The sequence below is a fragment of the Gouania willdenowi genome, chromosome 22 (assembly GCF_900634775.1).
Source record: "Gouania willdenowi chromosome 22, fGouWil2.1, whole genome shotgun sequence".
NCBI classification, from domain to species: Eukaryota; Metazoa; Chordata; class Actinopteri; order Blenniiformes; family Gobiesocidae; genus Gouania; species Gouania willdenowi.
This window is the reverse complement of record NC_041065.1, coordinates 16,567,398-16,594,710: the sequence shown is the minus strand read 5'-3', so window position 1 is coordinate 16,594,710 and position 27,313 is coordinate 16,567,398. Positions and strand designations below refer to the sequence as shown.

The window sequence follows — 27,313 nt, the reverse complement described above, 5'->3', positions numbered from 1 at the left end:
ATAAATTCATTTTAGCACAAAATGATACTTTGGTTTTAGTCTTTACAAAGAAATGTGAGGAATATATTTTAATATGATAGTCAAATTTACATTTAAGATCTTACAAAATGTAGCATCGACGAGCGAAATTGCTGCAAAAACAATGAACAATAAATAGTTTTTAAACCCTATACAAAGAGCATTTAGATCTAGGACAGGGAATAAAACAGACTTTAATAAAGATTCATCTATTTAATTTTAATATATCCACTCATTGCTATTTAGTATTATATAATATATATATATATATAAATTAAATTAAAAAAAAATGTTATTAAAAAAAATCTAATTATCTGATAATGCAATTTTAATAATGCATTACAATTATAAATTTGATTTATTAATTTGTTTAACTGTTTATTTGTTTACACTTATTTGTTCATTTGTATTCTTTTAATGATTAATTTATATATGATATGAAGTTATTCCTAACAATTCATGATTGTGTTACTTTTTATATTTACTTATTTATATGTTGCTTTGTTTATTTTTACATCTGATGCATTCATTCCCTGTGTGTGGTTGCAGCCTCTATAATCCAGGTCAGAAAGTACAAAATGAGTTTGTGAGGAAAAAACAAATGAATTTGGTGGAATGATGAAAACCGAGTTTAGTTTGGAAAAGTGCAGAAATGATCCTCATTCATCTGAGAGGAAAACATTTATCTCTTCACTGAAGATTCTCCAGAACAATCCTGATGTCACGTCATTCAGTCCAATAAATAGTCAAATTACACTAACACAAAATAACTGAGAAATACCTCCGTTGCAGGTTCTGCTTGATGCTTGTGCGTCGTTTCCTGGACTATTTTTTTTTTGTGTGTGTTATTTTCCACAGCTTGTTTACGTGCAGCCACAGGTTTCTGTGATTATTGATGAAGATGAAGCTGTTTTCTGTGACTTCTGATGAACATGAGGCCGTTAGCTGTTGGCCACCTGCTCCTTCTCTGCCTTCTCTTTGGCCTTTTCTTTCCCAATCAACTTCTCCTCCTTCTGCAGCATCACCAAGATGTCAGCAACCTGAGAGGTGGACACGTCGATGTCCTCTTTATCGATCAGCTCCACCACCTGAAACACACATCATTTATACTACTTTCATTATTAATAAGAGACAGGCAAACACTGCTTTGCTTCCCAACTTTCCAACCTGCCCTTATTGTAAAAAAGTGCATATTGATCAAAGCCAGGTGTGGCCAGATCACACACATCCTTTACTTTAAGGGTACTTTTACTTCAAAATACATACACATTCATATAAAAACGCCTCAAAAGTACTTTTCTGAACAGTTTTATTCACACAAATCCAACTGATAGAGCAGCCACTTTAAGCAGGATGTGTGTTGGAGCTACTTGGAGTTCATCTAGCGCTGTTACTGACATTTCTGATCCACACAATGCAGCCGCAGCCTGCAATCAGCTGCATTATTTACACACAGGACTAAATAACTAAATAACTATACTATTGGTTTTCTGGACATTTAATTTCTGCTGTACCTCTGAGCAATCCTAGTTTAACTTCGTATCAAATATTTTTCCAAAAACATTCTGGTTTTCCCGAACTGCAGATATCAAGTCCACGCTTTTAATAAGTACATTTCCCGGAAAGAGGTGCTTATCAGTCGGAGAAATCTGGTCATAAATAAAATTCATGTACATTTTAGTCATTTTTTTAACTCTGTGTTTGTCAAGATATCATCATATCTACAGAGAAGCTACCATATGCTTCCATCATGAGAAACTGAACCTCACAAAGTATGAATTAAATATGAAAGCAAAAAGCTACAAACGAAGAGAAACGTCAAAGACTGAAGGTGGAGCTAATGTAAACAATGCCCCAGAATTGACTTTTCTACATCACATCCTGCTGAAAACGGCTGCTCCACCAGTTGGATTTAAAGGTAAAAAATGTTTCAGAAAAGTACCTTCAAGACGTTCCCTTCTAAAATTACATTAAAAACGTAGTAGCCTTTAACCCTGTCAGAACAGTTTGATCTTTCAGCCACGGACGCACCTTTATGACATCATCGATGTCAATCTTTCCGTCCTTGTTGTCGTCTAGAGCCTCAGCGATGCTCTGTAGTTTGTGCTCGGGAATGTTCTGGATCTGACGCATCACACCGATGAGCTCGTCAATGCTGATCAGGTTCTCCCTGAAGGCGTAGAACAGACTGCATACAGAAAACAATTACCACCATCAACGGGACGCAGTATGTGGCGAGAGTGGCGTTCAAGGTTCCCAAATCACACCGAATCAGCAGATTTTTTGACATTTTAATTTGATTTCACAACATACTAAACCTAATTTTAGGTGAAATGCCTGTAACTGTGATACACTTATACACATTTAGTGTAAAAAATAAGCAGTTCTTTGCATTTCTGTTTCATAGCCCGCATGTTAAAATTTTCAATCTTCTCTCACACAGATTCCTATAGTCCTTGTGAGAGGATATTCAATTATGAGTAAATTGTATTCATAAAAAGTTGAAATTGAGTTTTAAGAGTCATTATCTGATTTACTCTTTTTCGCAAAAACCATTTACCGAAAACAGACAATGTTCATGTCTAAGGAATTTCAGTTAGTCAGATTGTATTTTCATACTCGATTCAGTATTAGAAGATTGAAGCCGCCAAACTGCACAAACACAAGTCAATCCATGCAGAGGTTGCAAATTATGCTTTGACTCTTTCAGAAATGTTTGAAATCAAACTCTTCCTTTTTATTCCAGCATATCACCAATACACGACGCACGGTTAGCGTTCAGTGAGCAATGGCGGTTTACCTGCTCTTACCTCGTAGCATTGCTAAATTTAGTCAAGAACAATCTGTAAAACATCAAAAAATAATCAGGAGTTAACTCAGCCCTAAAGTGCATAAAATCAATCTTTTGCAATGCGGAAAAAATGACAACAAGTCTTTTACTAGGGTCTACTGGTATGGTATGGTCATTCATATACGTCAATGTATACAAGTCCCGCCATAGTCCTATAGACCCCTATACAAATATAAAATTGCACTGCGATCGCCCAGCCAATAGGCTTCGACTTCCTGTAGCGGAGACTGTCAATCAAAGCGAATGTGCGTGCGCTGCATTTAAAAATCGCTTTAATGAAGAATTATCCACAGATGAATAGCGTCTGTTATTGTGAGTATGTGCCAGGCTTTAATGAGCACTCACCCTACAGGAGGAGTTGCTCCACTGTCCACCTGTCCGTCCAGGATGAGTTTGTCCCTCTCCAACTCCCCGATAATGTTATCAATGCGACCAATCATGCGGTTCACCCTCTTGGACAAACGCCGGCTGGCTTTAGACTCTTCCAGAGCTTTTTCCTGTCCGGCTTTAGAGAACTCCTTCTTAATCTCCTCCAGATCCTTAAAACACGTAAAGAAACCACAGAGTAATCAGTCACAAGATAAAATGATCACTAGTCAAACTATCACCAACTGGAACAGACGCTCAATGTGATCACGGCAACTATAAAAAAATGACTCATAAGGCAAACTCATCACCAATCAAACTGTAACACTAATGGGAGCAAAGCCATGTTTACTAGCTACTGAGAAAAGCACTTAGTGATCAGTTACAGTAATAAACAAGTCACAAGATAATATGCCTACTAGTTAAACTGTAACACCAATGAGCATCTCATTGAAATGAAAGTTAGTGTAAAAACAAGTCAGAACGAGCCACATGATCACCAGTCAAACCGTAACACCAATGGCAACAATTCCATGTTTACTAGTTACTAAAAAGAACACTTGGTGTGATCAGTTGCTATGAAAAACAAGTCACATGACAATATGTTTAATAGCTGAACTGTAACACCAATTGGACAAAGCACCTAATTGAAATTAAAGTTACTAAATGTGTGTTCAGCTGCAGATTTCTTTCTCACCTCGTTGTACTCCTGGACGTCGTCCTTCAGCTCCTCAAGCTCTTCTTTCTCCAGAGTCAACAGCTTCTTCTGCTCTTTCAGCTTTGAGCAGGCGTCGCTCAGCAAGTCGATCTCCTCTTTTGTGATTTCCTCTCCCTAAAACGAAGAGGAAATGCACCTGAAACTTAACAAACAACTGGAAATGTACCTGCTTTTTCAGACATTTAATACAACAGTTTAGAGACAGATATAACTGTACACATCTCAGCCACAACATGATGCCTTTAAAGTAGGGATCTGCACATTACTCGCCAGGTAATAAGAACTTTCCTCATTTCTTTATATCAGAAAAAAGAGCCCAGCCAGATCCACTATGTGCTAAGCTAGTTCAAACATGGGAATGGAGTGCCTTCTAAGTCTTCAACATTTACTGTTTGCAATATGTGGAAGATTCATCTTCAAGTTACAATATCGCTCACCTGGAAAGACGACACATGATGACGTTTGGAAGGAATATGAAATGCCCAATGCAGACTGTCAAAAAAACCTCTGAAAGACGCAGAGGAGATGTTTTAAATATCAAAAACGTCATTAATTGCAGTTATCTGTTCTCAAAATGGATTATTTGTTTTTAGTCTTCAAAAAATTATGGCTTCAAGAACAAATATTAAACAGCCCCTGCACAGTGTCAAATAAAAATGCGGTATAAAAGTCCAAAATGTTCAGTTACTCGATCAGTTAGGAAAAATCTATATCAGTGCATCTCCGAAGCAAGAGAAAATTAGTTCAACACAATATTAGACCCGTGGTCATATTGTTATGGCCGATCTGTGTGTTGAGCTTTAAGGTCCATGTTGTGCAACCACACCATAAACACACCACTGGTGGAAAAAAGGAAGCTGGAGAAGATACAAGGACAATCCCACATAACAAGTGATGTCTAATCTAAGTCATGGGAGAAAGGACCGACCAGTGAAGACTGAAACTGGGAGAGACTGGGAAATAAACAGAAACGTCTGTGTAGACTTCGAGAAAAACAGCTTGTGCACAACCTGTTAAGCACTTCTTCAAACATAGTCATTAATAGAGCAAGAATGTGTTTCTCGAATAAAGAATGAAAATTTGTATTAAATAAATATCAAATATTTTCATTTAACTGATAAAATATGCACATTTAGCCAAAAATGAGGAAAAACCCTGTTGTTTTCAATCCTGATATAATGCAAAAATAAATGCATTTTTGCGTTACTAGGACTAAAAACTGATTTGGTGTGCATTTTTAAATATTGATTTCATAAAATGATTTATTTCTGTGTAGAGAAATATATTGTCACGTCAGCGTCATAAATGATCAAGTACACGTTATCAGGACTGAAAACTACTGTGTCTTACTGTCTCACTTTTGTTTTTACAACTTTTGTACAAAAAAGATCAATAATTGACATTTTCATATCAAAACAGTCTATACTGTTGAAATAGTAAGAAAAAGAATCGTCTTAAAACAAAAATAAGTCCTAAAAACGTGTGTGTGATTTTCCTGCTGCACAAAACACAGATGAACATTTTATCATTTGAGCAATCCTCTGAATCAGAGAGTGCACGAGCTGCTTCACACTCAGGGTGAGAACGCATCATTGGGGAGGAAATGTAGCTGTCAAACCTAACCTGGAAGCGCAGCAGAGTCTGCCACTGTTCAAACTGTGTGAAGCAGAGTGAGAGGAGCACATGGCACAGCATTCAGAGTGAGGAAGAAGCATCAGTTCATACATGCCTTTACACACGTTAATACAACATTGGCCAACTTTTCAGAACAAAACGCTAAACATGCTGAAAGAAAACTTTCATACAACATGACATAAAGCAATAACGGTGTAGATTTTTTTGAAAAAATGTCATGATTATTTTTTATTATTTTATACTTAATTGGAGGTATGTGGTGCTATCCAAACCACCACATTCAACATTCAGACAAGTGGCTTATATCCAGTCATAAATGAAGGTATTAAGAATCGGGCGACCGTGGCTCAGGTAGTAGAGGGTCGTCTTCTGATCGAGAGGTTGGGGGTTCGATCCCAGTACCTGACTATGTGTCAAAGTGTCCTTGGGCAAGACGCTGAACCCTAAGTTGCTCCCAGTGGTCGACTAGTGCCTTGCATGGCAGTCCTGTCCCACTGGTGTGTGAATGTGAGAGTGATTGGGTGAATGAGCTGATATGTAAAGCGCTTTGAGACTGCTTCAGTGTGGGGATAAAGCGCTATATAAATCTAGTCCATTTACCATTTAAAATCTGCTACTGTCCACCTTTCCTGCGTGTCACCCTCTGGACAGTGATTACCTTATTAACTATACATCGATATGTTACCTAAAGGTAATCATTTTGTACAAGTCTACTTCAAAATAAAACAACATCCGCTCTATACCAAGAAGACAATCTTTTTCAAGTCAGAAATTGATTTTTGTACATTCCGTATGAGATCTCACCATGTTGGAGATAAAACTCATTTAACAAGTGAAAAAAAACAAACTTTGCTGTAATATACCATAATTTCTGGACTATAACCCGTTACTTTTTTCTCACGCTTTGAACCCTGCGGCTTAAACAATGACGCGGCTACATTGTGGATTTTTCCCGGTTTTATAAGCTTCATGCTGCCACAAAATTGAGCTCCGTCACATTAGACCAGGTGGAACAATGAAAATGTTAACATTAAATCGTTCCTGCTCACACTGAATCATTTTGATCACTCATTCTGTCATGATGCACAATGCCTCGTCATCGCAACGACGTTGAGAAATGTTGTCAGAGAGAGAGAGCGAGCGCCCGCAGCAGCAGCGCGGATGAAGTAAAAGTCAGCCAGTTTGTAATAGAAGGACAAACAGCATAAAGTTGTTAAATCACCGCATTAGGTTTGTTCAGGATTGATCGGTGCTCTGGACTCTGAGGCTGATGGAGACGCTTCCATAATGAGGACGGACAGACGCAGTGGATATCAGAACAGCCTGGATACAGGCTGAATTCAGGCTGTTCTGATCTCCACTCTATCTACAGTAAAAGTTAGCCAGCTTGTAATAGTAGCATAACAGCATCAAGTCGCCAAATCACCACGTTGGATTTGTTTAGAAGTGATCCCGTCCGTATCCTGACTAAGAGTCAGACTCCATATGATCACTCGGTATTTCACGTTAAGAAGAGTGGATGAAGCGGTGTATCAGTCTGGTTCCGGTAAAAACTGACCATAAAAAGCTGTAAATGGACTGATATGTAGACGTGGGGCAGTGAGGAGGAAATTTCATGTAGTAAAGGAAACTTATCAGTTGAAACACGAACATTTCCCTGCAACCTAACATGAGTACAGAAGCCCGCCTACCTGCCCGTTCTGATTGGCCAAGTTGTCTGAAGGGCACCGTCATCAACCAATAGAGTGCGGCCTATGTTAGTCTGTGGCATTTGTGTGGTTTTTTCTTAGAAAATTGCTAAATTATTGTAATGCGGCAAATACAACCGTGCGCTTTATAGCCCGGAAATTACGATATGTGGACTGTACCTTCATGGCCTTGATGACGGGAGCTGTATCTCTCAGCATCTCCGAGTCAACTTTAGACATAGCCTGCTCGTCTTCGACACGCTTTGTCCGTTCAGCTTCAAGTTCCAGCTCATTTTCCTGTGTCACATTATTCATTTCATTTAACAAAACTATGTACAGTATGTACTCTGTGTGTATGTATGCAAGTATGTATTGTTTGCATGAATGAATGCATGAATGTATGCATTTGTGTTTGAATATTTTTATGTATTAAGGGTGTTGAAATGAATAATTTTTACAATTAATCATGATGCAGTTGTGACAGGACAATAAAGATGTAAAGTTTGTTATTCTTACCCTGGCAGCTCTCTCTGCAGCGTCGGCCAGCCTCTCCATCTGTCGGTCTCTGTTATCCTGCTGTATCGCAGCCTCCTCCTGCAGTGTCGTCTCTAGCTTGGTCTTGTTGTCTACTTTGGAGAGCTCCATCTCTGCCACCATCATCTGAGCCTCTTTGGTCTGTGGAGGAGAAACTGTCACTAACACCACAAAGCACTCACACAAACTAAGATAGAGCTTGGTTTGGCTAAAATCACTGTGCCAAAAATACATCCTTGGTAGGTATGCACGATAATTATTGGTATATAACAAAAAACATTTTATTCTTTTTATCGTTCCAATAAGATAATTTGAACTATCTGCAAATGCGTGGAATGCCAAGATTCCCAGAGATGGGAAAGCATCTTCTAAGTTTCTTTATTCTTTACAAATAAAGAAACTTAAACGATCAGAATATCCACACACAATTCCTGGAAGCTATCTAATTACTATTTTGGTTGGACGTACCACCATCTCAGGAAGCGTTTGCAGCGTGGTTTTCAGTTGGTCAGCAGGAGAAAGTGTGTCAGGAAGGAACATTGCTCGAGACAATAGCAGCAGAGATGTGGGAATCTGCTGGTTCAGGTGCAGCTCCAACCACTGCATCACATCAGGGACAACAACAGAGATCAGCTCAAACATCACCAAACTAACAAGAAGAGATGAAGAACTGAAAATAAAAACAGTTTGTTTTTTATTGGAATAAAATCTAACATAAAACAGCCAAAATATGTGTCTTCTCCCATCCTTTGTCATCTCATTCTGTTCCATGTCATTTCCACCTCTTCCATCACATCTAATATCCACCTGTCTCGTTTTATCCTGTAAAATCACTGTTAAACACACTGGTTACCTGGCTGAGTTGTTCTCTGAGTCGGTCCTCTGTCACTCCGAGGGATCTCATCCCTCTGACTCGACAGGCCGCTTGGACCTCGTTCACATTCAGGCTCTCCACGCCCTCCTCTGCAATCAGCTGGTTTAACAGACAACACGAGTCACCACATCATAACCAAGCAATCTTATGTTAAAGTATTCAAAGATTCATGAAGTTTCATGTCAGAGAGAAAGTGGGCGAATTCATCAACATGGTTGAGAATGAAAGTTTTACTCGTGTGTCTGATGTTCATGTTTTATTGCAATAGAGTTTGTCAAAGGGAGGTCGGTAGTCTTTGGCCTGCTAATGGAGGTCAGTGCTCCTCTTGGCCACAAGGTGGGCAGATTGAGGCAGAAGCAGAATGTGTCAGGTCTGAAAGCAGTGTTCAGTTTTACACCATGTCCTATGTTTTAAATTGCTTCTTAGACATTTACTAATAAGATAATATGTGAATAATAACCAAGATCTATTGATCGAGGTAACTTAAAATATAATCAATGACTGGTCATACATAGAACTAAGGCTTTTAAGTCACACAGCCTGTATTTAATCATCAAAGGTACAAGAAAAATATATGTGCATTATATTGTCAAATGAAAGGACCTTTATTTACATTCTCTGATTTACAAAGAGAGGTGTGCAGAACATTTTATCAACATCGCACAGCAGTGGGCTGTTGTAAATAACGTTAGCAAAGACAGCCGCTACCTTATAAACATGTTTCTGTATCGCAGACTGTCTATAGAGTTCAATCACCATATCTCTATTAAAGTATCTGACTCTGTCGAGGAACAATTACCTCCTTGGCTTCTTTGATTGTTTGTTTTAATCTCTGATGAAAGCAAATGTTATGGACTCTAATGACCAACTTTAAGTACTGTATTTTCTATCGTATACGTGACTATTTTTTTTCATTCAAAGTTGAGGGTGCAGCCAATACGGTGAAGCGCCCCAGTGAAAGTGGCTGTCAGAAGGCAGAATATTACTGACAGTCACATCTGCAGCAGGAGGACTGAACTGGAACAGCCACTAAACCTCACGATGAACTAAACGTTCAAAAACAAGCTTTAGAATGCGGCCAATAAAGCGGTGGGTTCAGTATTTTTGTTCAGCAGTGCCAAACAACTGCCTTTATTATGGATGTTAATATACTAGTTTCATGATGAAATTTACAAAATATAATGTAAATGCTTTTGGTGAATAGAAAAAATAAAAATCCTTATTATGTTTGGATATTTCTAAATCAGATCAGGACATAAAAAACCTAAAAATCAGTTTGCGGCAATCATGAAAGTATGCCAAATTTTAAACCCTAACCCTGTATGTTTCGCACCTTGTCGTCTGCTCGGATGGCTCGGAGCTTCATGATGAGCTGGAAGCGCAGGAAGTTGTTGGTGCCGATTGACTGCAGCTCCAGGAGGCGACAGAGAGCCACCAGCTGAGGACGGGTCAGGTTGTCCAGCGTCAGCTCGTCCTCAAACAGTTTGGAAAACTTGATGATCTGTTCATTGCTGGGACGTTCGCCGGAGTTTCGGATCTACAGCAAAGGAAACAAATCTAAACTCAGTGAGAGAAGTCTCAGGTGAGGCATGAAAAGCCATGTTGCTCATGTTTGTGGGTTTTACTTTTTTTTTCTATCTATTTTTTTGCTATTTTGAACAACTTTATTCCTTCATGGTGGGACTTAAAGAGAACAAGCTGGCCTTTCCAATGACATGTCATGGAAGGATGAGATAATTGATTTTTTTGTTTTCATGTTTAAATTAAAAAAAAAAGGGCACAGCAAAATATCCACGTTAGGAAAAGAGAAATAGTGAGAATATATTGTTGAGATGAAATTATTTTACCAATGTAACCACATAACTTTCAAAATAAGAACATTTAATGTTTTATGATGTGGTGTCAGAATTAATTGAATATTTCTATCAGAAAAAAAGTATTTATTCTATCAAAAAAAAAAAAAAACTTGATGTAGAGGGATTCCCTTAAAGCAGCAGGGCACTTATTCTTTATCCTGAGTTGATTTTCTGTCATCTGTTCTCACACTTACCTTTTGGAAAAAGGTGGAAAACTCCTCCGTCACGGTGTCCTGAGCCGCTTTATTTCTCAGAGCGATCTCCTCGATGGTGTCCTGTAAGAACTTGGCCATCTCCAGTTTGACCCTTAGCTCCTTTTTCAGTCTTTCCTCCTGAAAAAAAAGATGTTTCAAAAATGTAACGTCTCCATTGTTGACCCAACATGTAGTTAACGCAGCAGACAAAGTACTCCATCAAAAGCATTTATTAAAAAACATCACCAGCTTTACATCAACCAACAACAAAGGAATGAGGAGGATGAGTTTTCTTTTTATTTGTATGTACTGTATGTATGTACAGAGGGGCAAAAAAGTATTTAGTCAGCCACCAACTGTGCAAGTTTAAATGTGATTTCCTGAAAAGGATCTTTAAAGTATGTATGTAACCATATGCCCGTCTATGATCTGCTTACCTTCTTGGTCTTAGTCTCGAATGTGGATGGCAGCATGTTGGGGAAGAGCTTCAGAGCTATGGGAAGCAGGAACTCCATGAAGGGAACGATAATGAACACCAGGAAGGGAAGAAGTCTGAAGACGTCTGCGCACGTCCTGAGAAACTGGAGAGGAGAACAGAATCAGAGGCTGGTGACCTGAAGTCACTGACAATGACAAAATGTGGATACGAGGGGGCTCAAATAATTACACAGTAAAGTAGAAAGAGTGAAGAAAGCCAGTACAATCAATAAACATTGAATCAATGAATAATAATGACACTGTTTCTCATAATTGTTCTGCTATTGCTTTGTCATAAGAATAAAAATAACTCTGGATCCAAAACAAGTCAGGGATTGCTAAATATGTGTCTGACTGTTCTGGGACCTCACATGTTTCTATAAAAGCTGTAGAAGGAGGAGGCTGAGGGTTTCTTTCTATTCTATCCACCTGCATGACAGTGAGCCAGCAGGGTGGAGGATTTCGGTGAAGAAAGGCCTTTGTGCACATATCTATTGATGTGTAGAGAAGGAAGTGAATGAGAAAGCGGGAAAGGAAGGTCAGGAGAAAAGCCTGATGCACTGAATGAAAATAAATAGTTCAACATAAGCCCAGTGGTGAGGTGAGGAAGTAAAACATTAAGCAGTCACTCACTTCAGTGCTCTGTGCATCTAAATAGTGACGTTTAAACCAGGGGTTCTCAACTGATCTCACCCTGGGACCTACATTTTGCCATGGTCATTAAATCGCGATCCAATTTTTTTTTAGAATTAAACCAACCAAATTTTGTTTTTCAAAAATAGCTGTTGAAAACACATAATCTTTTTAAAAACATTTTCCTGTGCAACATGCATTTCACAGCATGCCTGTCAAAAGAAAAGTTTATTTAAAAATAAAAGGCATATTGAGTATTTATTTATTTTTGACTAGTTGTTTGCGACCCACCCAGTACAGTGGGTCGCCGACCCACCAGTTGAGAATCGCTGGTTTAATCAACCTCCCTTCACAGGAATAAATGTCTTGTTGTGTTCTTAACACACATCTGTATTCAGAATTGATGGTTTTACAGCAGGACACTTTATTTAGGTCCTCCCACAATTATTTTTATGCACCTAAAAAAATGCTGTAGAGCTTCTTTACACTCAAGATCATTCAAACACTGCTGCAAGAATCTTAGGCCCCGTCCACACAGACGAAACAAAAACGCTTTGCCCTAAAATGAGTATTTATGTGTGCGTCCACACGAAAAGGCAAAAAAAGGTGTAGTAAAAATTAGGGGCCTGTATGTGACGCTGTAATGCTGCCACAGAAATACACTGAAACAAGGAAGAAGACACTAAGAAAAAGGCAGCATCTATTTGTAAGCATGTCTGGATTAGTAGTAGAGGTTTTTTTTCTTAATTTTTTTCTTCTTTATTTGGTCATAAAGAGAACAACCACATGATTTTTAAGGCTGTGCTGCAGGACCTGCAAGACACTGGAACGTACGGGAGGATCTAGTCGCTACAATAAAGCGTCCACTCTGCCGGAAATACAGCAGAAGAAGAAGAAGAAGAAGAAGACACCTGATGTGCATAAAACTCGTGTTACAAAAAAACAGGATATACAAAAGAAAAGATGATAGAGATGTAGACAAAGACAGGACAGGAGATTTGCTTGTGGACCGACGACAAGGTAGGGCTTCTGCTTTGTTGACATTATTACTGTTGCTGTTGTGGGGGTTCACACATGTGGGTTAGGAGAGAGGTGGGGCTATTGCATCATCGTATGCAAAGTATGCGTATACGTCTGCACGGCGCCCCAGTGGGTGGCGTTCTCAGACTTTCTCTCTCAGGGACCGGTTTTCAGAAGTTATTGTATTTGGCATCCAAATCTTCGCTGTCGTGTGGATGCAAGGTGTAAACGAAAAAAAAACTCGACCGTTTAGACTACAACCCACATTGCATTGTGGGATGTGGAGTCCTGTAGACGGAAGCATAGAAGACATTTGTACTTTATTCTTACTGCGATTTCTTGTTTTTCTTCGCCAGGCAAGTAGGACAGTGATGAACTTGACACAATTTTTGTTCTAGTTTGTTCCCAATATTCCCCATGACATCAGAATGAAGTAAAAACTATTCTGTGCCCCAGTCCATATGATTCTCCATCCAACAATGCAATGCGTAAAAAAGATCTAACAAATGGGGTGTTCAGTAGAAATGAAAGCAAACTTTCAAGCGGTAATTTTAAACTTCTTCCTCTCTTTTTGGATAAATGTTGTTCGATTCATTGATCTATGAGGCTGACACTATAATTTCATCTAATAAAAAGTTTGAGGAAAATGTTGGCCTCTTTAGTCACTAGGAGGCGGTGGAACAGGATTTTTCACCTACAATCAAGCAGAAAACATGACAAAGAAGAGAAAACCTTGAATAATGAGCATCTTGATTTGAAAATTTAGTTTGAACTCATTAAAAAGATACTTCAGAGTGCAGAAGCGAGCCTATGTACAGCAGGGATTTTGTGTCGACGCGTCACGCGCAGTTCAGATCAGACTGAGGAGTACGGTACATTAACTTCAAGTCTGACCACGGCTGACCTGCTCACCTTCCCCTAAACGACATCCGACAGCCTGGAGCTTTATGAGATTAGTACTGGCAGTATCCATACAGCCGCTCCAACAGCTAATACCATCTTAGTGGTATCATATCATGGCTGCTGGAGTCAAAGTGTAGCTCAAAATGTAGAAAGGAGAAGGAAAGAAATAAATAATTGTAAGTGAAAATGTGTTTCTTAATCTCTAAAGTGGAAAATTAAAAAGGAAAACAGTTGGTTTAACTACTGCTACTCTGAAATTTTGGCCTAATGGTCGAGGAAAAAGTTTGGTTCAGGTAGAGTTGTATAGTGTGTATCTGAGTTCCCACCTGTCTCCTCTCACGGCGAGACAAAGAATGTCCGTTCAGCACCGTCCACAGCATCCTCCCTGCAATGGTGGTGTCGATCCACAGCAGCTTGAAGCCGTGGTAGTAATGTTTGATTTCATCCACTACTCGCTGTGTCAGTGTCCTCCTGACAGGCTCGGCGTCCAGCGTGGGACTGTAAACCGGCCCTCCTTCCTCCAGCTTCTTGGTCTTATCCTTCAGCGAGCGCAGAGACTTCTCCACCTTGGAATCATCCCATCTCCTCGTGGAGGTGTGAATCCATCTGATGGCGACAGCGTTCTGCCCTTGTGGTGCCGCCCACTGGGCACTGGAGAACGGGGAGGACGCTGAAAGGAGCGTGCAGAAGAGCCGCTGGGAATCTGAGCTCTGACAGGAACCCAAAAACTCGTCTGAAAGTGGACGTGAAGGACTGAATGTTGAGAGCTGGGACAAGCTGCTAAGACGGTGGCCATCGAACCTGAGAAATGGTTCAGGAAACAAAGAACACAAAGGAAATCATTCACAGGTTGCCTACCAAAAGATGCTACCAGAACATTTAGTACAGAGTTGTCAAACACAGTTGTGAGAACTACAGAGAACACATTATGCTTACTTATTCAGTCAAAGTAAATGCTGTTCCTCATTTGTCCACTAGTAGTCACTCTGTTTTAGAGAGAGTATCAGATATACAAACTAAGGCCAGAACTGAACAGCAGAGGGCAGCAAATCACAGAAAGTATCGACTATATTTATTTATTAAAGATTTTATGAATTTAAGAGAAAGAGTGACAATTTTAACATTACGTTGTCATTAACTCATGGTGTTACTACTGTAATCGCCCAAAGGTTAAGGCCACCACTTTACTGTATATGTCACCAAAGCAGAGATCTGGGTCTTGTGCAGTGCACGCAACTTCCACGCAGTAAATACGTTCTGCGGCGGCATCTGCACACCCTCACTTCAGCACCGGGGCTAATCAAATGCAGTCAAGGGAAGTAAATACGAGTGCGAAAGTGATAATTTTTAGAACTAAAATTACTGGAACATACTGTACATAAAAGGTGCTAAATGGTCCATGGACTGGAACCAGTCTGTGGTCCCCAAACCACTGTAGAGAGTGACGACCTCAGTATCTATAAATTTGAGCAATGTTTCATTCATCTGTTGTTTAAACGATAAAGTGAAGCATTGTAATATTAGGTGACAACAAAAACCTCAGTGTGAACAAAATATGGATCTTGAAATGTTGGATTTTGTTGTCGTGGTCTGCGACTGACTTACTTTGAACTGGAGAGGCGGAGGCTTGTGCAATTCAAACAGAGGCTGTCTTGAAGTTTACCTGAAAGGAAGAACCAAAAATAATCAGCCGTGATCTCATTAGATGCCTCAGATACTTCGATTTCAACAAATCTAGTACGTTTTTAAAAACTATCATGTAAAAGACTAAAAGGGTATCATCTATTATACTTTTTTTAAATTAATGTGAGGGAGGGGGAGGGACTAAATGTCTCATCTCGTATGTCAGTGAAAACAGTTTTTCTCTCCCGGTTTTATTAGTCTCTCTTGTTTTCCACACACCGTCTGTTGACAACTGTGTGGTTCTTCAAACCTAGTCTGATGTATACGTGGGTTATGTTGTTATAGTCCCACCTTTGGAACAATCGGCATACTATATGTGTGTTTGCTGACAAAATGTCACAATCTGATGCACATTATAAAGACCGATAAAGATTCTAAAATGGTTCAAATGTGTTCCCACATCTTTCTCCTGTATGTTTAGGAGCATGAGAAAACAGAACTTTGATAATGTGAGCCGTCATGGCAGTTGGTGGTACGGTTCAACTAGTAATCATGGTATCTTGTGACGAACACAAAAAATGCTCTTTTGTATGTTAAAGACAAAAAGAAATGCAATCGTATCAGATCTAAGAGTTACATTATCAATATTCAATCTCAACATTTAGAATAATGAGCAATCTGAGCATTAACACAGTAAAGAACAAAGGGTTTGCATGTTTTTGTTCGTGTTCTGTGTTTTTGTATTAATACCTCCAACAAGGAGGTAATATTTTCACTGGCATTTATTTATTTGTTTGTTTGTCCTGAGAGTCAGTGAAGGACTCTCAGGAGAGCAAACATGGAAATGAGTCAAGAAGACTTGAAAGGTGTGAAAGAAAGTGACCCAAACCCGGATTTCTGAAGCAAGTTCTGACTTTCTGAAAACATGAGCAAGTAAAAATAAATTAAAAAGCTGTTAAACAGTACACGGTGCATTCTGATCAAAGGTGTTTTTTTTTTTTAACTCTTTCAATGATTGATAAAATCAGCATTCTTCAGCATAGAGACTGTATGGTGTCTGCAGCAGCATGGCATTGCTTATATAATGGCACAAAGTTGCATCACTTCTACAACAGAGAAATGTTTGACATCTGAAACTGCATTGTGTAGGAAGGTTAAACAACACCTTTTACCAGTAAAGTTAACTTTGATCACGTAAGCAAATGGTAAATAACACGTATAATGTAATGTATTAGTTAACAGTTAAGAGCAGTGGTTCTCAGCTTGTGGGTCGGGACCCAAATGTGGGTTGCATACTCGTTTCCACTGGGTTAGCTAAGAAAGTTTGATGATGATTGTGTGCTTCTATTTTGAAGGGGATGATGCCATCCTTACATTTGTATGTGCATTTTATATGAAAACACAGAATTTACTCTTTAAAACTAGATTTTTGATTAATTTGTTTTAAGTTTCAATATTATATATAAAAAAGCATTCTTCATTTTCTTTTATTAATTATTAAATATCTCTATTTCATTGTATCATAACATTATATTTAATATATTACCACTGTTTGATTTTGTTTGTTATATTTTTTTAAATAAAACATTTCTTTGATCAACTGCATTATGAAAAATCTATTTTTTTAAAAAAATCAAATTAAAGGATATTTACTTAACAAAAATTTCAAATTTAAAGTTAACCAGTCATTTGTTGAAATGAACACCAGATACACCAAAATACCAGTGAGTTTCACCCACAGTGCAAATGATTATCCAACTTTTAATGGAATATATTCCTAAACTGTACTATCTTTAGTGGTGCAAGTTAATATTCCTCAGTAGATGGTGTGTGTGTGTGTGTGTGTGTGTTAGACTTTGCTTTGCTTCTCTTTGCTCTGCTCTCTGTTGCTGTTTTGAATGTGAATTACACACTGAGGCCCACAGAGGGGCTTTACAGAGACACTGTACACTGACTGTCAATCACTGAAGAGCCAATGTGCTCCACCCTTTCTTCTCACATGGCATATTGGAGTGTTTCCAGTAAGGACTGGTTTACATGACAGACACGAGGACGCAGACTTTACTGGAACAATGTCACCTCTACTGTAGCACAGGGAACTCCCTGGAAGTGCAGAGCAGCACCAACTGTGCAGTGCACTGTGACCTTCACAATAACACCAGAATTCTAAGTTTTGTTTATAATTCATTCCTTTAGCAATAAGAAAACGTAAAATGTTTACATAAAACATGTCAAATATGAACTAATTAAGAGTGCTAGTTAAAGACAAGTGTCCTTGAAACTTGACCTACTATACTTTATTTACAGATGTATAAAGAATAGAATACATCTGCTATTTTCAAAATGAAATGTTGATTACATGAACAAATACCAAATAATCCATGAAATACACATTCTCACCAGCCCTCTTTAGCTGTCTTTAAGTACTCTGAGATTTGTTTAGTTTTTGTCATTTGGCCCACTGTCCCAGTCTTGAGTTTACCATGTGTACAGTATGTGCATGTGCATGTGCAGAAGCCATTTCTGGCAACCCAAGTGTCCTTTCTTAATGACCCTTATCCTAACCCAGCACAAGAATGCCAAAGGATTGACCATCGACATTTCTAATATATTCACCATTTACAAATTTGGCATTTCAAGACGGGACAAAATGTATTACATTTCATTATATTTTATCCATGCTGACCACTCCTTTTCCTGGGACGACTGTGGGTACAGGAGCTCTGCACAGTGAGGTTAGTGCGTCGGCTGTAGCTCGTTAAATGAAACTCTTGTAACATGAAGCCACAGTTTGATCACACGATAAGCGAAAATAACGTGCTCACCAGAGGATGGATACCTAAAGTGGTTCCGACACATTTGAAATGATGCTTGACTTCAAGTCACATCAGCTCCATAAAGCATTCAACATTTTCAATTTAAAACACTGAGCTTATTATGTAATAAGCCAACAGGTCTGTTTCACTGGATGCAAACAATGTCTCATCTTCTCTGTATTTGCAGGACGCTCTGCAGGATCGCAGACATTCTTAAGTCGTGATGCACCGAAAATTCCTTCCACAAAAAAATGGGCCAAAACTGCATTCGGCCAAAAACATTCACCAAAACAACCCGGCTGAAACAGGAAGCTGTGATGATAAAAACACTGCGGTCAGCGGACGCATGTCTGGAAATGCGTCAACGTGTCTGTTAGGGGTGTGAAAAAAATTGATTTCACGAAATATCGCGATTTTTTTGGGAGCCAATTTTTTTTATTTAATTGTTTTTTTCATATATTTAATCACTATTTTTGTGTATTGTGCAATATTTCAGTGGTTATAATGCTTTCAATGTGTTGCAATGGTTAGTTGATGCACTTGATTTTATGATGGCAGTGTGTAATGCTTGCAATATTTATGTATGCACAGACATTTCACTTTCATATAATCTGTTCAGATCAGTGTTTAAACTGACACAATAGGATAAATTATAAATTGTTCTTATTTTTGTGCATTATCAGTAACTCGGGGTGATTTATCCTTAATGTTCTCACCTACAGTTGTTACAATGCCGTCATTACGTTGTCATGGTTACCTTGAGACTTCTACACAGTAGTTTCAGTGAAAAGAAACTTGTTGCACTTTATTTGATGATGGCAGTGTGTAACACTGAATTTTCTTTCTGTGCAAAAACACTAATAATAAATAATGAATAGGATGTTTTGAAGCAAATAGTTTTGACTCATTTTGTCCTCTGAATGATCAATAGCTTCTGATGAACATACACAGCAACTTGGTTTTTCATCTCTACGTTTAATTTTGATATTAACTGGGCAGAATATCACTATATATCGCAATAATATCATATCGTGACCCAAGGATCGTGATACGTATCGTATTGCAATATAGATGCCAATACTCACCCCTAGAGTATGTGGACGTATTTCAATACATCTGAGCATTAAAGCGTCTTCTAAGCAGAGATTGAGTAGGAACACGGAGTATAAAGTTCACTCTCAGGTGAGATTTATATTTCTGTGTCACATCAACACCACAGCTACACACAGCCCTTAGTGTCGACACATGGACCCCTACACCGCAAGCCTGATGCATGGCTGCACATCAGCAGCATGAATTTGAGATTAGAAGAGAAAATAGACTGTTAGTCAACCCAGGTTTCACAGAGATCATCTGCACTTCATTGCGACTCTACTTGGTCCACGTTATAAAGATCATTACTTTGATGGGATTAAAGCAGCACTCACAAGAAATGATCCAAGCCACAATGGATGCAGAGAATCTGCTCTGCAGAGTTGAGAGTGTGACTGTCAGGTAGGGCTGAACGATTTTGGAAAATAATCTAATTGCGATTTTTTTCCTCAATGTTGCGATTTAATATGCGATTATTTTTCCAAGGGCCTCTTGTCATGTATTTTTCAATGAACACAAGCAATAAATCAATCTGTTTCATAATAAACAATTTCAGATTTATTTAAACTTTAAATAAATATAAAATATAAATTTTAAAGCACAGATTACAACAATAAAGCAAACAAATCTGTGGCTTTACATCTTCAACATACGTTTTATGAAACATGTGGACTGCACTTCTTAAACACTCTCTGAACTGAACAAGACGGGACAAGAAAAAAAATAAATAAATTAAAATTAAAAATTGCAGCCTTTGCATTTAGAAAACCGTGTTTTATGATATTGCGATAATATCGCAAATGCAATTAACCGTTCAGCATTTCACTATTCATTACCCTGTAATAATCTTATCACATAAACTTGTTACACTGTTCTTAAAGGGATTTTCAAATTATAAGTGTGTGTGCTTTATCATTTTCACACATTTCAATGGCCTTTGCAAGCATTCAGAAATTCTCCATGTTTTCCAGATGGCCCAAAAAAAAAATGACATAATGGCCCAGTCTGCCTCCTTGTAAATGAAGCACATAGACCACCTTCATTCACAGATTTACGCTCGGTAGGCATGTCAAGAGTCTGGATGGGAGAATACACGCGTAACTGCAAGCGCATAAAAAAAAAGACGTAAGCGCACAGGAATAAGGCCCTATGTGAGCATTAAATTACCAAACAAGAAATGAGAGACCAGTCTTGAACTTCAATGCTGACGCTATCACAACCCCCACGATTGAGTCACTCAAATGAACAATTCAGAGCATTTCACCTGCCTCAAAATACATTCAGGAAATGGCCACGTGGCCAGTGTGAAAGGATACATACTTTATCTTCTTTTTTTCAGTTTATCATTTATTATTAAATCATTTTTGTTGGGTTAAATAAATTACAACAAAAATCACACGACAGAACAAAACAAAAAGTTGTGTTTTTAGATTTCAAATGAAATACTGTCAAAGCAAGAGCGCAATAGCGTTTGTTTTGATGGGATGTAGTTGCCAAAGCAACAACAAAAGTAAGCAGGAAGGAAGAAAAGAGGACAAAACAGAATACGGAAAAAAGAATAGAGAGAGTCGTGAGCCCAAAGGTCAATGTTAAGACTTTAAACATTACTTTTGAACCTCTGAGATAATAAACGTCACTTTTATTGTTATTATCGCTAACCTCAGCAGTAAAAAACAGTCACTGATTTACCAACCTTTTTAAAACAAGCTCATATCATTCAACACGAGTATATTTGACATCGCAAATATTAAAAATGTCAACATCAAAAACTCCAAATACATCCCGAATAAAAATAATTTTACTATTCTGTTATTTTAAATTGTCTATATTTGTTACGTGTTTTGATTACTGTACTTCGTTTCTCCCCTCTTTCCCATCTTCCCCACTAATGGCACGCCTCACTGCTGTCTGACTTTTCTCATACATGTCCTGTATTTTACTTTATTGATATACTGTTTTGAATCACTTTTAAAAAACATCATTTTCACCCAGAAACTTTATTTTCTCAGAGCCGTGGTTGTTCTTGATAATTGAACCCAGTCATCAATTCATCATAATGTATTTGTCAGATTGATAATTGTAACGTATCACTACAACTAATCAGCATGAACTCTGATGTATGCTTTCTAAAAGTATCTCAAGAGGGGAAAATGTCACTGTAATCCATCTGATTAAGAGTTATTTAAGGCATCAACCTTTCCCTGTGAACTCTGTGCAATGTGTCTGATCATCTGGGCCTGAAGCCAGAATTCTCAGCCGGTCCACTACAGTTTCCGTCAGGACCGACTAGTTTAATTATAGACCAGAGCTAAGGGAAACACATACATTTATAGGACAAACAATCATGATTTTTAGGCTTTACCCCGATCTGATTGGCTATAAAGAATCGGCCGATATTTTGCATTTTATGCAATTAATGTGATCGACTGTAATGTCTTCATTTGCCGATCCGATCAATGGCGTCATAGTCGTGATGAAACTATCTGTAGATGCTCCCAGTGCATTGTTTTATCGTATCACTGGCCACGTTTACACACAAACTGTGTTATTGTCGAGCTGTTGCTTCAAAACTACAATCAAAATAAAGGTGAAAACAGTTCTTCTGTGTTACAGCCGACAATAAAAGGTTTGTTGTGTTTTTTCCTGATAGACGTGATACGTCATGTTCGCCCCCGTCCAATCAGAGCCTTCCCAACCCCCAGACCTAAAGCGGAATTAACTAAAGCTTAACTCAGGAGTTTTTTTAAACTCACTGATCGGTGATCGGCCCAAAAATCCTGATCGTGTAAAGTTTAATGATTTTATTGTCTTTTATTGCACTTTGAGATTTATGAATGTAAAATGCACAATGAATAAAATGCATTATATTATTATTATTTGCCGTGATAGTAGTAGTAGTAGTAATTTGGGGGTTTCTTTATTTAGATCTTAGATTGTGGGAATTGCGAAATAAATAATTGATTTGTATTTTGAATACTCTACTCTAAAAGTGTTTTAAACGTGTAGTCATTAATAATTTGTTACTTTTTTGGTTTATGTACAATCCTGAGAGTATAAGTGAGGTAGTGCAATAATTGGTTATGTGCAATAATTGACTGTCCTACAGGCAGAATGTAAACAAGCTGATTTGCTTCATTGCCGGTGTAATATTGTAAATAAACCATTTTGTACACCGGCAGGGAAATTAATCGAAAAACTATTTTTTTCTCCAAATGGCATAATCATTTTTGGTGGGAAAAATGCGCCTTTATATAATTCCTATGCTCAATAAATAAATAAATAAATAAATAAATCAGATACTTGAAACATAAGGACTGTGAATTTCATTCAAATATATATAGTTCCCGAAAAATGTTTACGTTTTCTGGTACTTTTCCAACCCAGACGACACCGAAAATATGTATGTCCGAGACGAGTACGTTTTGTGTATCCCATCCTTCCAATAAATATAAAAACAAATTATCTTTCAAACTTTAAAAGGGTGTTATCTAAACAAAAAATACTCGTTATATGTATTAACATTACAACAAAGAGGGAGAGGAAAAGCTGAGTCAACAGACGTAAACAGCGTCTCCTCTGGTTGCAGTAACGCAGTAACACACGTTGATGTCCTCAGATAACCTGAGGCCGAATCATCTCACAGCACCATTTAAAAACACCTGAAGAGGTTACAGTGCATTAAGTGTAGCTCTCAGTCTGTATACATTGAAAATAAATACATAAATAAATAAAAAAGAAAAAAAAAAAGAGGTCAACGCTCAAACGCCAACTCTAAACGGATAGAAATGGAAATAATGATTAAATAGAAGTTGATTTATTTACCTTTGCCTTTTCTGAACTCGCTCTTTAGAGACCGGGAGGTCTTTATTAAAGGCGTCCGAGTCCTTGTGAACAGGATTAACGCCATGCTGCGGCCGCGGGTCACTCCCTGTGTGCTTCGTTAAGCGGCTAATCGCTTCCAGTCGAGGCGTAGAGTCGACCTGAAGCCGTCCCTCGACACAAAAAAAGGAATCAAGCCGAACCTCAGGTTGTGAGAGTTACAAACAGCACTGTCAGTGAGCCGCCATGTCAGACACTCTTTCTCTGTGACGTCAGGGAGCTGGGCTGGGCTGCTCCCGAGTGTCTATTTCAGAGATCACAGCATAGACATTTTATACGTAGACGCTGCATCGACTGTGGAGGCGCCGCCATCTTGGAGCAGTGCTTTGTGGAGGCAGCAGCGCATGGACGCGTAAGGGATAATAGATTGTTAGCAGGTTGTTATAGCTATAGTGAAATAAACTCAAACAGAACCATCGATGTTATGAGTCTAGCGTTCCTAAGAACAGCCTGTTACACAGACAAAAAACAGACTTACTGCAGTCATTGATGGGTTAGAAATAATACAGCATCTATTTGAGCTAATAATAGGCCAAATTATTGATGGAATTCTTTATGCTGTAGACAATTATTTATCTCTGGTTACATTGCTAACATGTTTAAGTTTCCCAATGACAGTAGTTTGAGGAGACGATGGGAACTGGCGGTTTTTGTGACAATTGAGAGTTCCGTGCCTTAAGCAATGTTGTCAATAAAAACCTGAGCCCATCTGAACGTGTTCTGTGTTCTATTTGTCTATCTATCTATCATATCTGACGTTTATTACAAACAAATTCCGTGAAAATTGCTTGAGAATTGAGTGATTTATGACAACTATAATAGTGTGGCTGGCATCATTCCTCTATAGATGTAATTCACCGTAGAATCGATTGCCACTGTTCCAAGATGGCCGCCCCGTAGACGCACCGCTCTTGTGGGCTTCAGCGGTCGATGAGGCGTCTACGTAAATGCTGTCTATGGGCTGAACTGGCCGGTGACGTCGTCTTCTTCTTCTAGTGGAAAATTATTGGCGGTTGGCAAACAACGAAATGGTGCATTTCCGCCATCTATTGGTAAAGAGTGTGGACCAGAATGCTGCCAGTTTTTACCCATCGCTTGAATATTGTAGACACGTCACACATGCTATTTGTTATGTTACCAAAGTAACATAACTTGAAGTTGTTGTTACTATACCTTAAACCAGGGTTTGTCAAATAGGGGTACGTGTACCCCCAGGGGTACTTGATGGCACTACAGGGGGTACTCAAGAGAGAGAAAGTAGAAAATTAAATAAAGTGTCAGTCTTGATCCCACCCCAGGTGTGATATGACCGAAAATTATTATTTTTTTTTTAAAAACTACAGAAATTAATCTATTCATGAGCCACTAAATCAGTGTTTTTCAACCTTGGGTCCCATGTGGAGTTGCCCGAAATTTCTGAAAAACTAAAAATAGATTTTTGAAATGTTTTAATCATTATCTTTTATTATTTTTAATTAAAACAACCCACTTTCTTAAACAATTGTATTTCTATACTTTCACTTTGTGAATCTAGTTCAATTAAAATGCACAAAATGAGATTGTTTAAAATGTGTTAACACTCATTCATTCGATTCATTATGCGCTATATTTTTTTTAATTATTTAAATTAAATCAGAGGCTTTTGCCTTTTTTATCGTCATATAGGTTTACACATATATGAAATTTGTTCCCTGCATTTGACCCATCCCTGAGGATAGCAAGCAGTTGGGGGTTGAGAGACTTGCTCAACATTCCACAATGTTGGCCCATGTGAGATTCAAACCAGTGACCCTCCCATTACATGCCCGCTTCCTTAACCACGAGGCCACCACTCCCCCAAAAACAAATAAATCAATAGAATACACAAATAGTTTTCTAAGCAAAATGTTGTAGTCGGACAAAGGGGGTACTTGGATTCAGACAAATAAAAGAAAGGGGGTACTTGAGCCAAAAAAGTTTGAGAACCACTGCCTAAAACAAAAGTGTTGTTTTGCACTTTAGTTGCAATTCTGAAAAACACATGCTCCTGCACACTACACACAATTTCATACATAAGGTAATCTATACATAATCTATTCAAAACACAACACACATTGGCTAATTGAAAATACTTGGACACACAACTGAAAATACTTACTTACAAAATTGAACAGCTATCAGCCAGCTACAAAAAAGACCTCAGTAACAGTAAGCCATTTTGAAAGCTTAGCAAGCATGGAGGCAGGGAGAGGTAGAGGTAGGGAGGAGGATGTGGTTGAAGAGGCCATGAAAGGTTATTTCAGGTGAAATAAGAGCAACTTTGCTGGACCATGTACTTACTCGCCATTTCTGAATCTTATAGAGGATTTTTTTCCCACACAATATATATATATATATATATTCTCCGAAGCTTAATGAGAGAAGACATTGCTTAGGATGTTGATGAGATGGCAGGATCCATAAGCCCATTTACGGCCAATTGTGTTTTTATGTGTTTACAGTCGTGTATTGTTTTGTTTTTGTTTTATTTCTGCTTCAACTGAATTTACTGAACTGTGAAATACACTAATGTAATGATTTTGAATTGAGTATTTAATTTTTTGGTTGATGTGAAATCTTGCCTTCTGTGGAACTGAGTAAAACAGTGAAAACGAAAGACCACAGTGTTTTATATAAAGTAGACTAGTGTGTTGCCGCTCATTTGAAAGTGTATTCATTTGAAAGTGGGTATTCATTCTGAAAGTGACCATCATTTTGTCCTTACAGTGACTATTTGACAAAGAATTGTTTGGTTATGATAGCAAAGTTTCATTTTGACATACCCTGTAGATGAAAATGGTTTATTTTTTCCAGTGTTGTGTCTATTTTGCTTGTGTTTAAAGTTTTGACACAATGAGCCAAGTTTTGCAAAACATCTTTAGGCAGTGATCAAAAACTGTATTACAGTTTTTCTCGATTGACAAGCACACATTTCTCGAAACACTGCACCCGTTTTTTTATTGGGACTTCGTTTTCAAAATTAGCACACACTGAGCAAAAGTAGCACACTGCACTGCTAAATACAAAACACTCTCTCTCACTGTGTTCACATGAAATATAAAGAAATGATACAGTCCTCAAAAATGACAACTTACAATAAACACAAATGCATCCGATGAATGAATCGGAGGGTACCATTGCAGTGCCTAAGTAATGTACATTACTAAATAAAAATAATCTTTCACAAACTTACAGTGCTGTATTGTACACAGTACAACACAGTCTTGAAAAAAGTGTTTAGTCTTTTGCAAAAAGAGTGTAAGTGCTTTGGATGCTGTGTGCAAAGCATGAATTGTGTTCAAGGTTTTTGAGAATGTGTGCAGTCAGTTGGTACCTGTGTGCAGTGAATGGAACTTAGTGTCTTATTGATTGAGAAAAACACAATTGAAAATAAAGAGATAATATATATAATATCCTCTCTGTCAAGTGTGTTTGTCTAAGGCAAGCGTGTCAAACTAATTTTTGTTCAGGGTCCAAATATTGTCCAGTTTGATCTCAATTGGGCCGCAGATTTTAGGTGAGAAACTTTAACATTTTTAGCCGTGATAGGTGAAAGGTTTGGGGCACAACTCCATGTTGTACTGATTGGTGTGACACTAGATTTCTACTGGATGCATAACTGCGCCTTAACGTCTCCGCTGTGTAACTGCTCCGTTGTCAGTCAATGTGTTTCCAACAGAAACAACGGATGCGCTGCCGTGCCATGAGATATATCTTGTTGGGAGAGTATGGAGGCTATATTAATTAATTGTTTATGTTTCTTTAATGGTGTTTTATGATGTTGATTTTGTTAGATGGCTAAATGCTTGTTCATGTGGCTCTTGTTGGGTTTTTTCCTTCTTATTATGAATTTTATATTTTGATAAGCGCACTGAGATGACTTTGTTGGAAATTGCTTTATACAAATAAAGTTGATTTGAATTGAATTAACACTTGGTGGTCATTGGTGGTCTCGATTTGCAACGTGCCTACCCAACCCTAGTGGTCACGGCACGTCACTGTTGACTGGAATGGAAACATATCAACTTTGTTGCCAATACGCAGCAGTTACGCATTGAGTGGAAATTGAGGGTGAGTGATCTTAGCACGGACAAGCCCGAACAGATTGAATTTGATTA

The 27,313-nt window shown here is 38.2% G+C and overlaps 1 protein-coding gene across 4 annotated transcripts; it reads right to left on the bottom strand.

Moving 5' to 3' along the window:
* Window positions 1–823: 823 nt before the first annotated feature.
* Window positions 824–23,402, bottom strand: letm1 (leucine zipper-EF-hand containing transmembrane protein 1). 4 transcript variants are annotated; one of them, XM_028437477.1, is made up of 15 exons: window positions 23,121–23,402; window positions 15,373–15,430; window positions 14,094–14,568; window positions 11,172–11,315; window positions 10,735–10,872; window positions 10,018–10,221; window positions 8,664–8,783; window positions 8,279–8,410; window positions 7,793–7,951; window positions 7,457–7,573; window positions 3,933–4,067; window positions 3,215–3,408; window positions 2,829–2,861; window positions 2,050–2,206; window positions 824–1,106 (listed from the first exon to the last, which is right to left on the bottom strand). In XM_028437477.1, the coding sequence occupies exons 1-15, from the start codon at window positions 23,203–23,205 to the stop codon at window positions 960–962; spliced, it is 2,298 nt and encodes a 765-aa protein (XP_028293278.1). In that variant the 5' UTR covers window positions 23,206–23,402; the 3' UTR covers window positions 824–959. The 4 variants fall into 4 exon arrangements, with proteins under 4 accessions (XP_028293278.1, XP_028293279.1, XP_028293280.1 ...); XM_028437478.1 differs by having other exon boundaries at window positions 2,050–2,188; XM_028437479.1 differs by lacking the exon at window positions 2,829–2,861.
* Window positions 23,403–27,313: the final 3,911 nt, after the last annotated feature.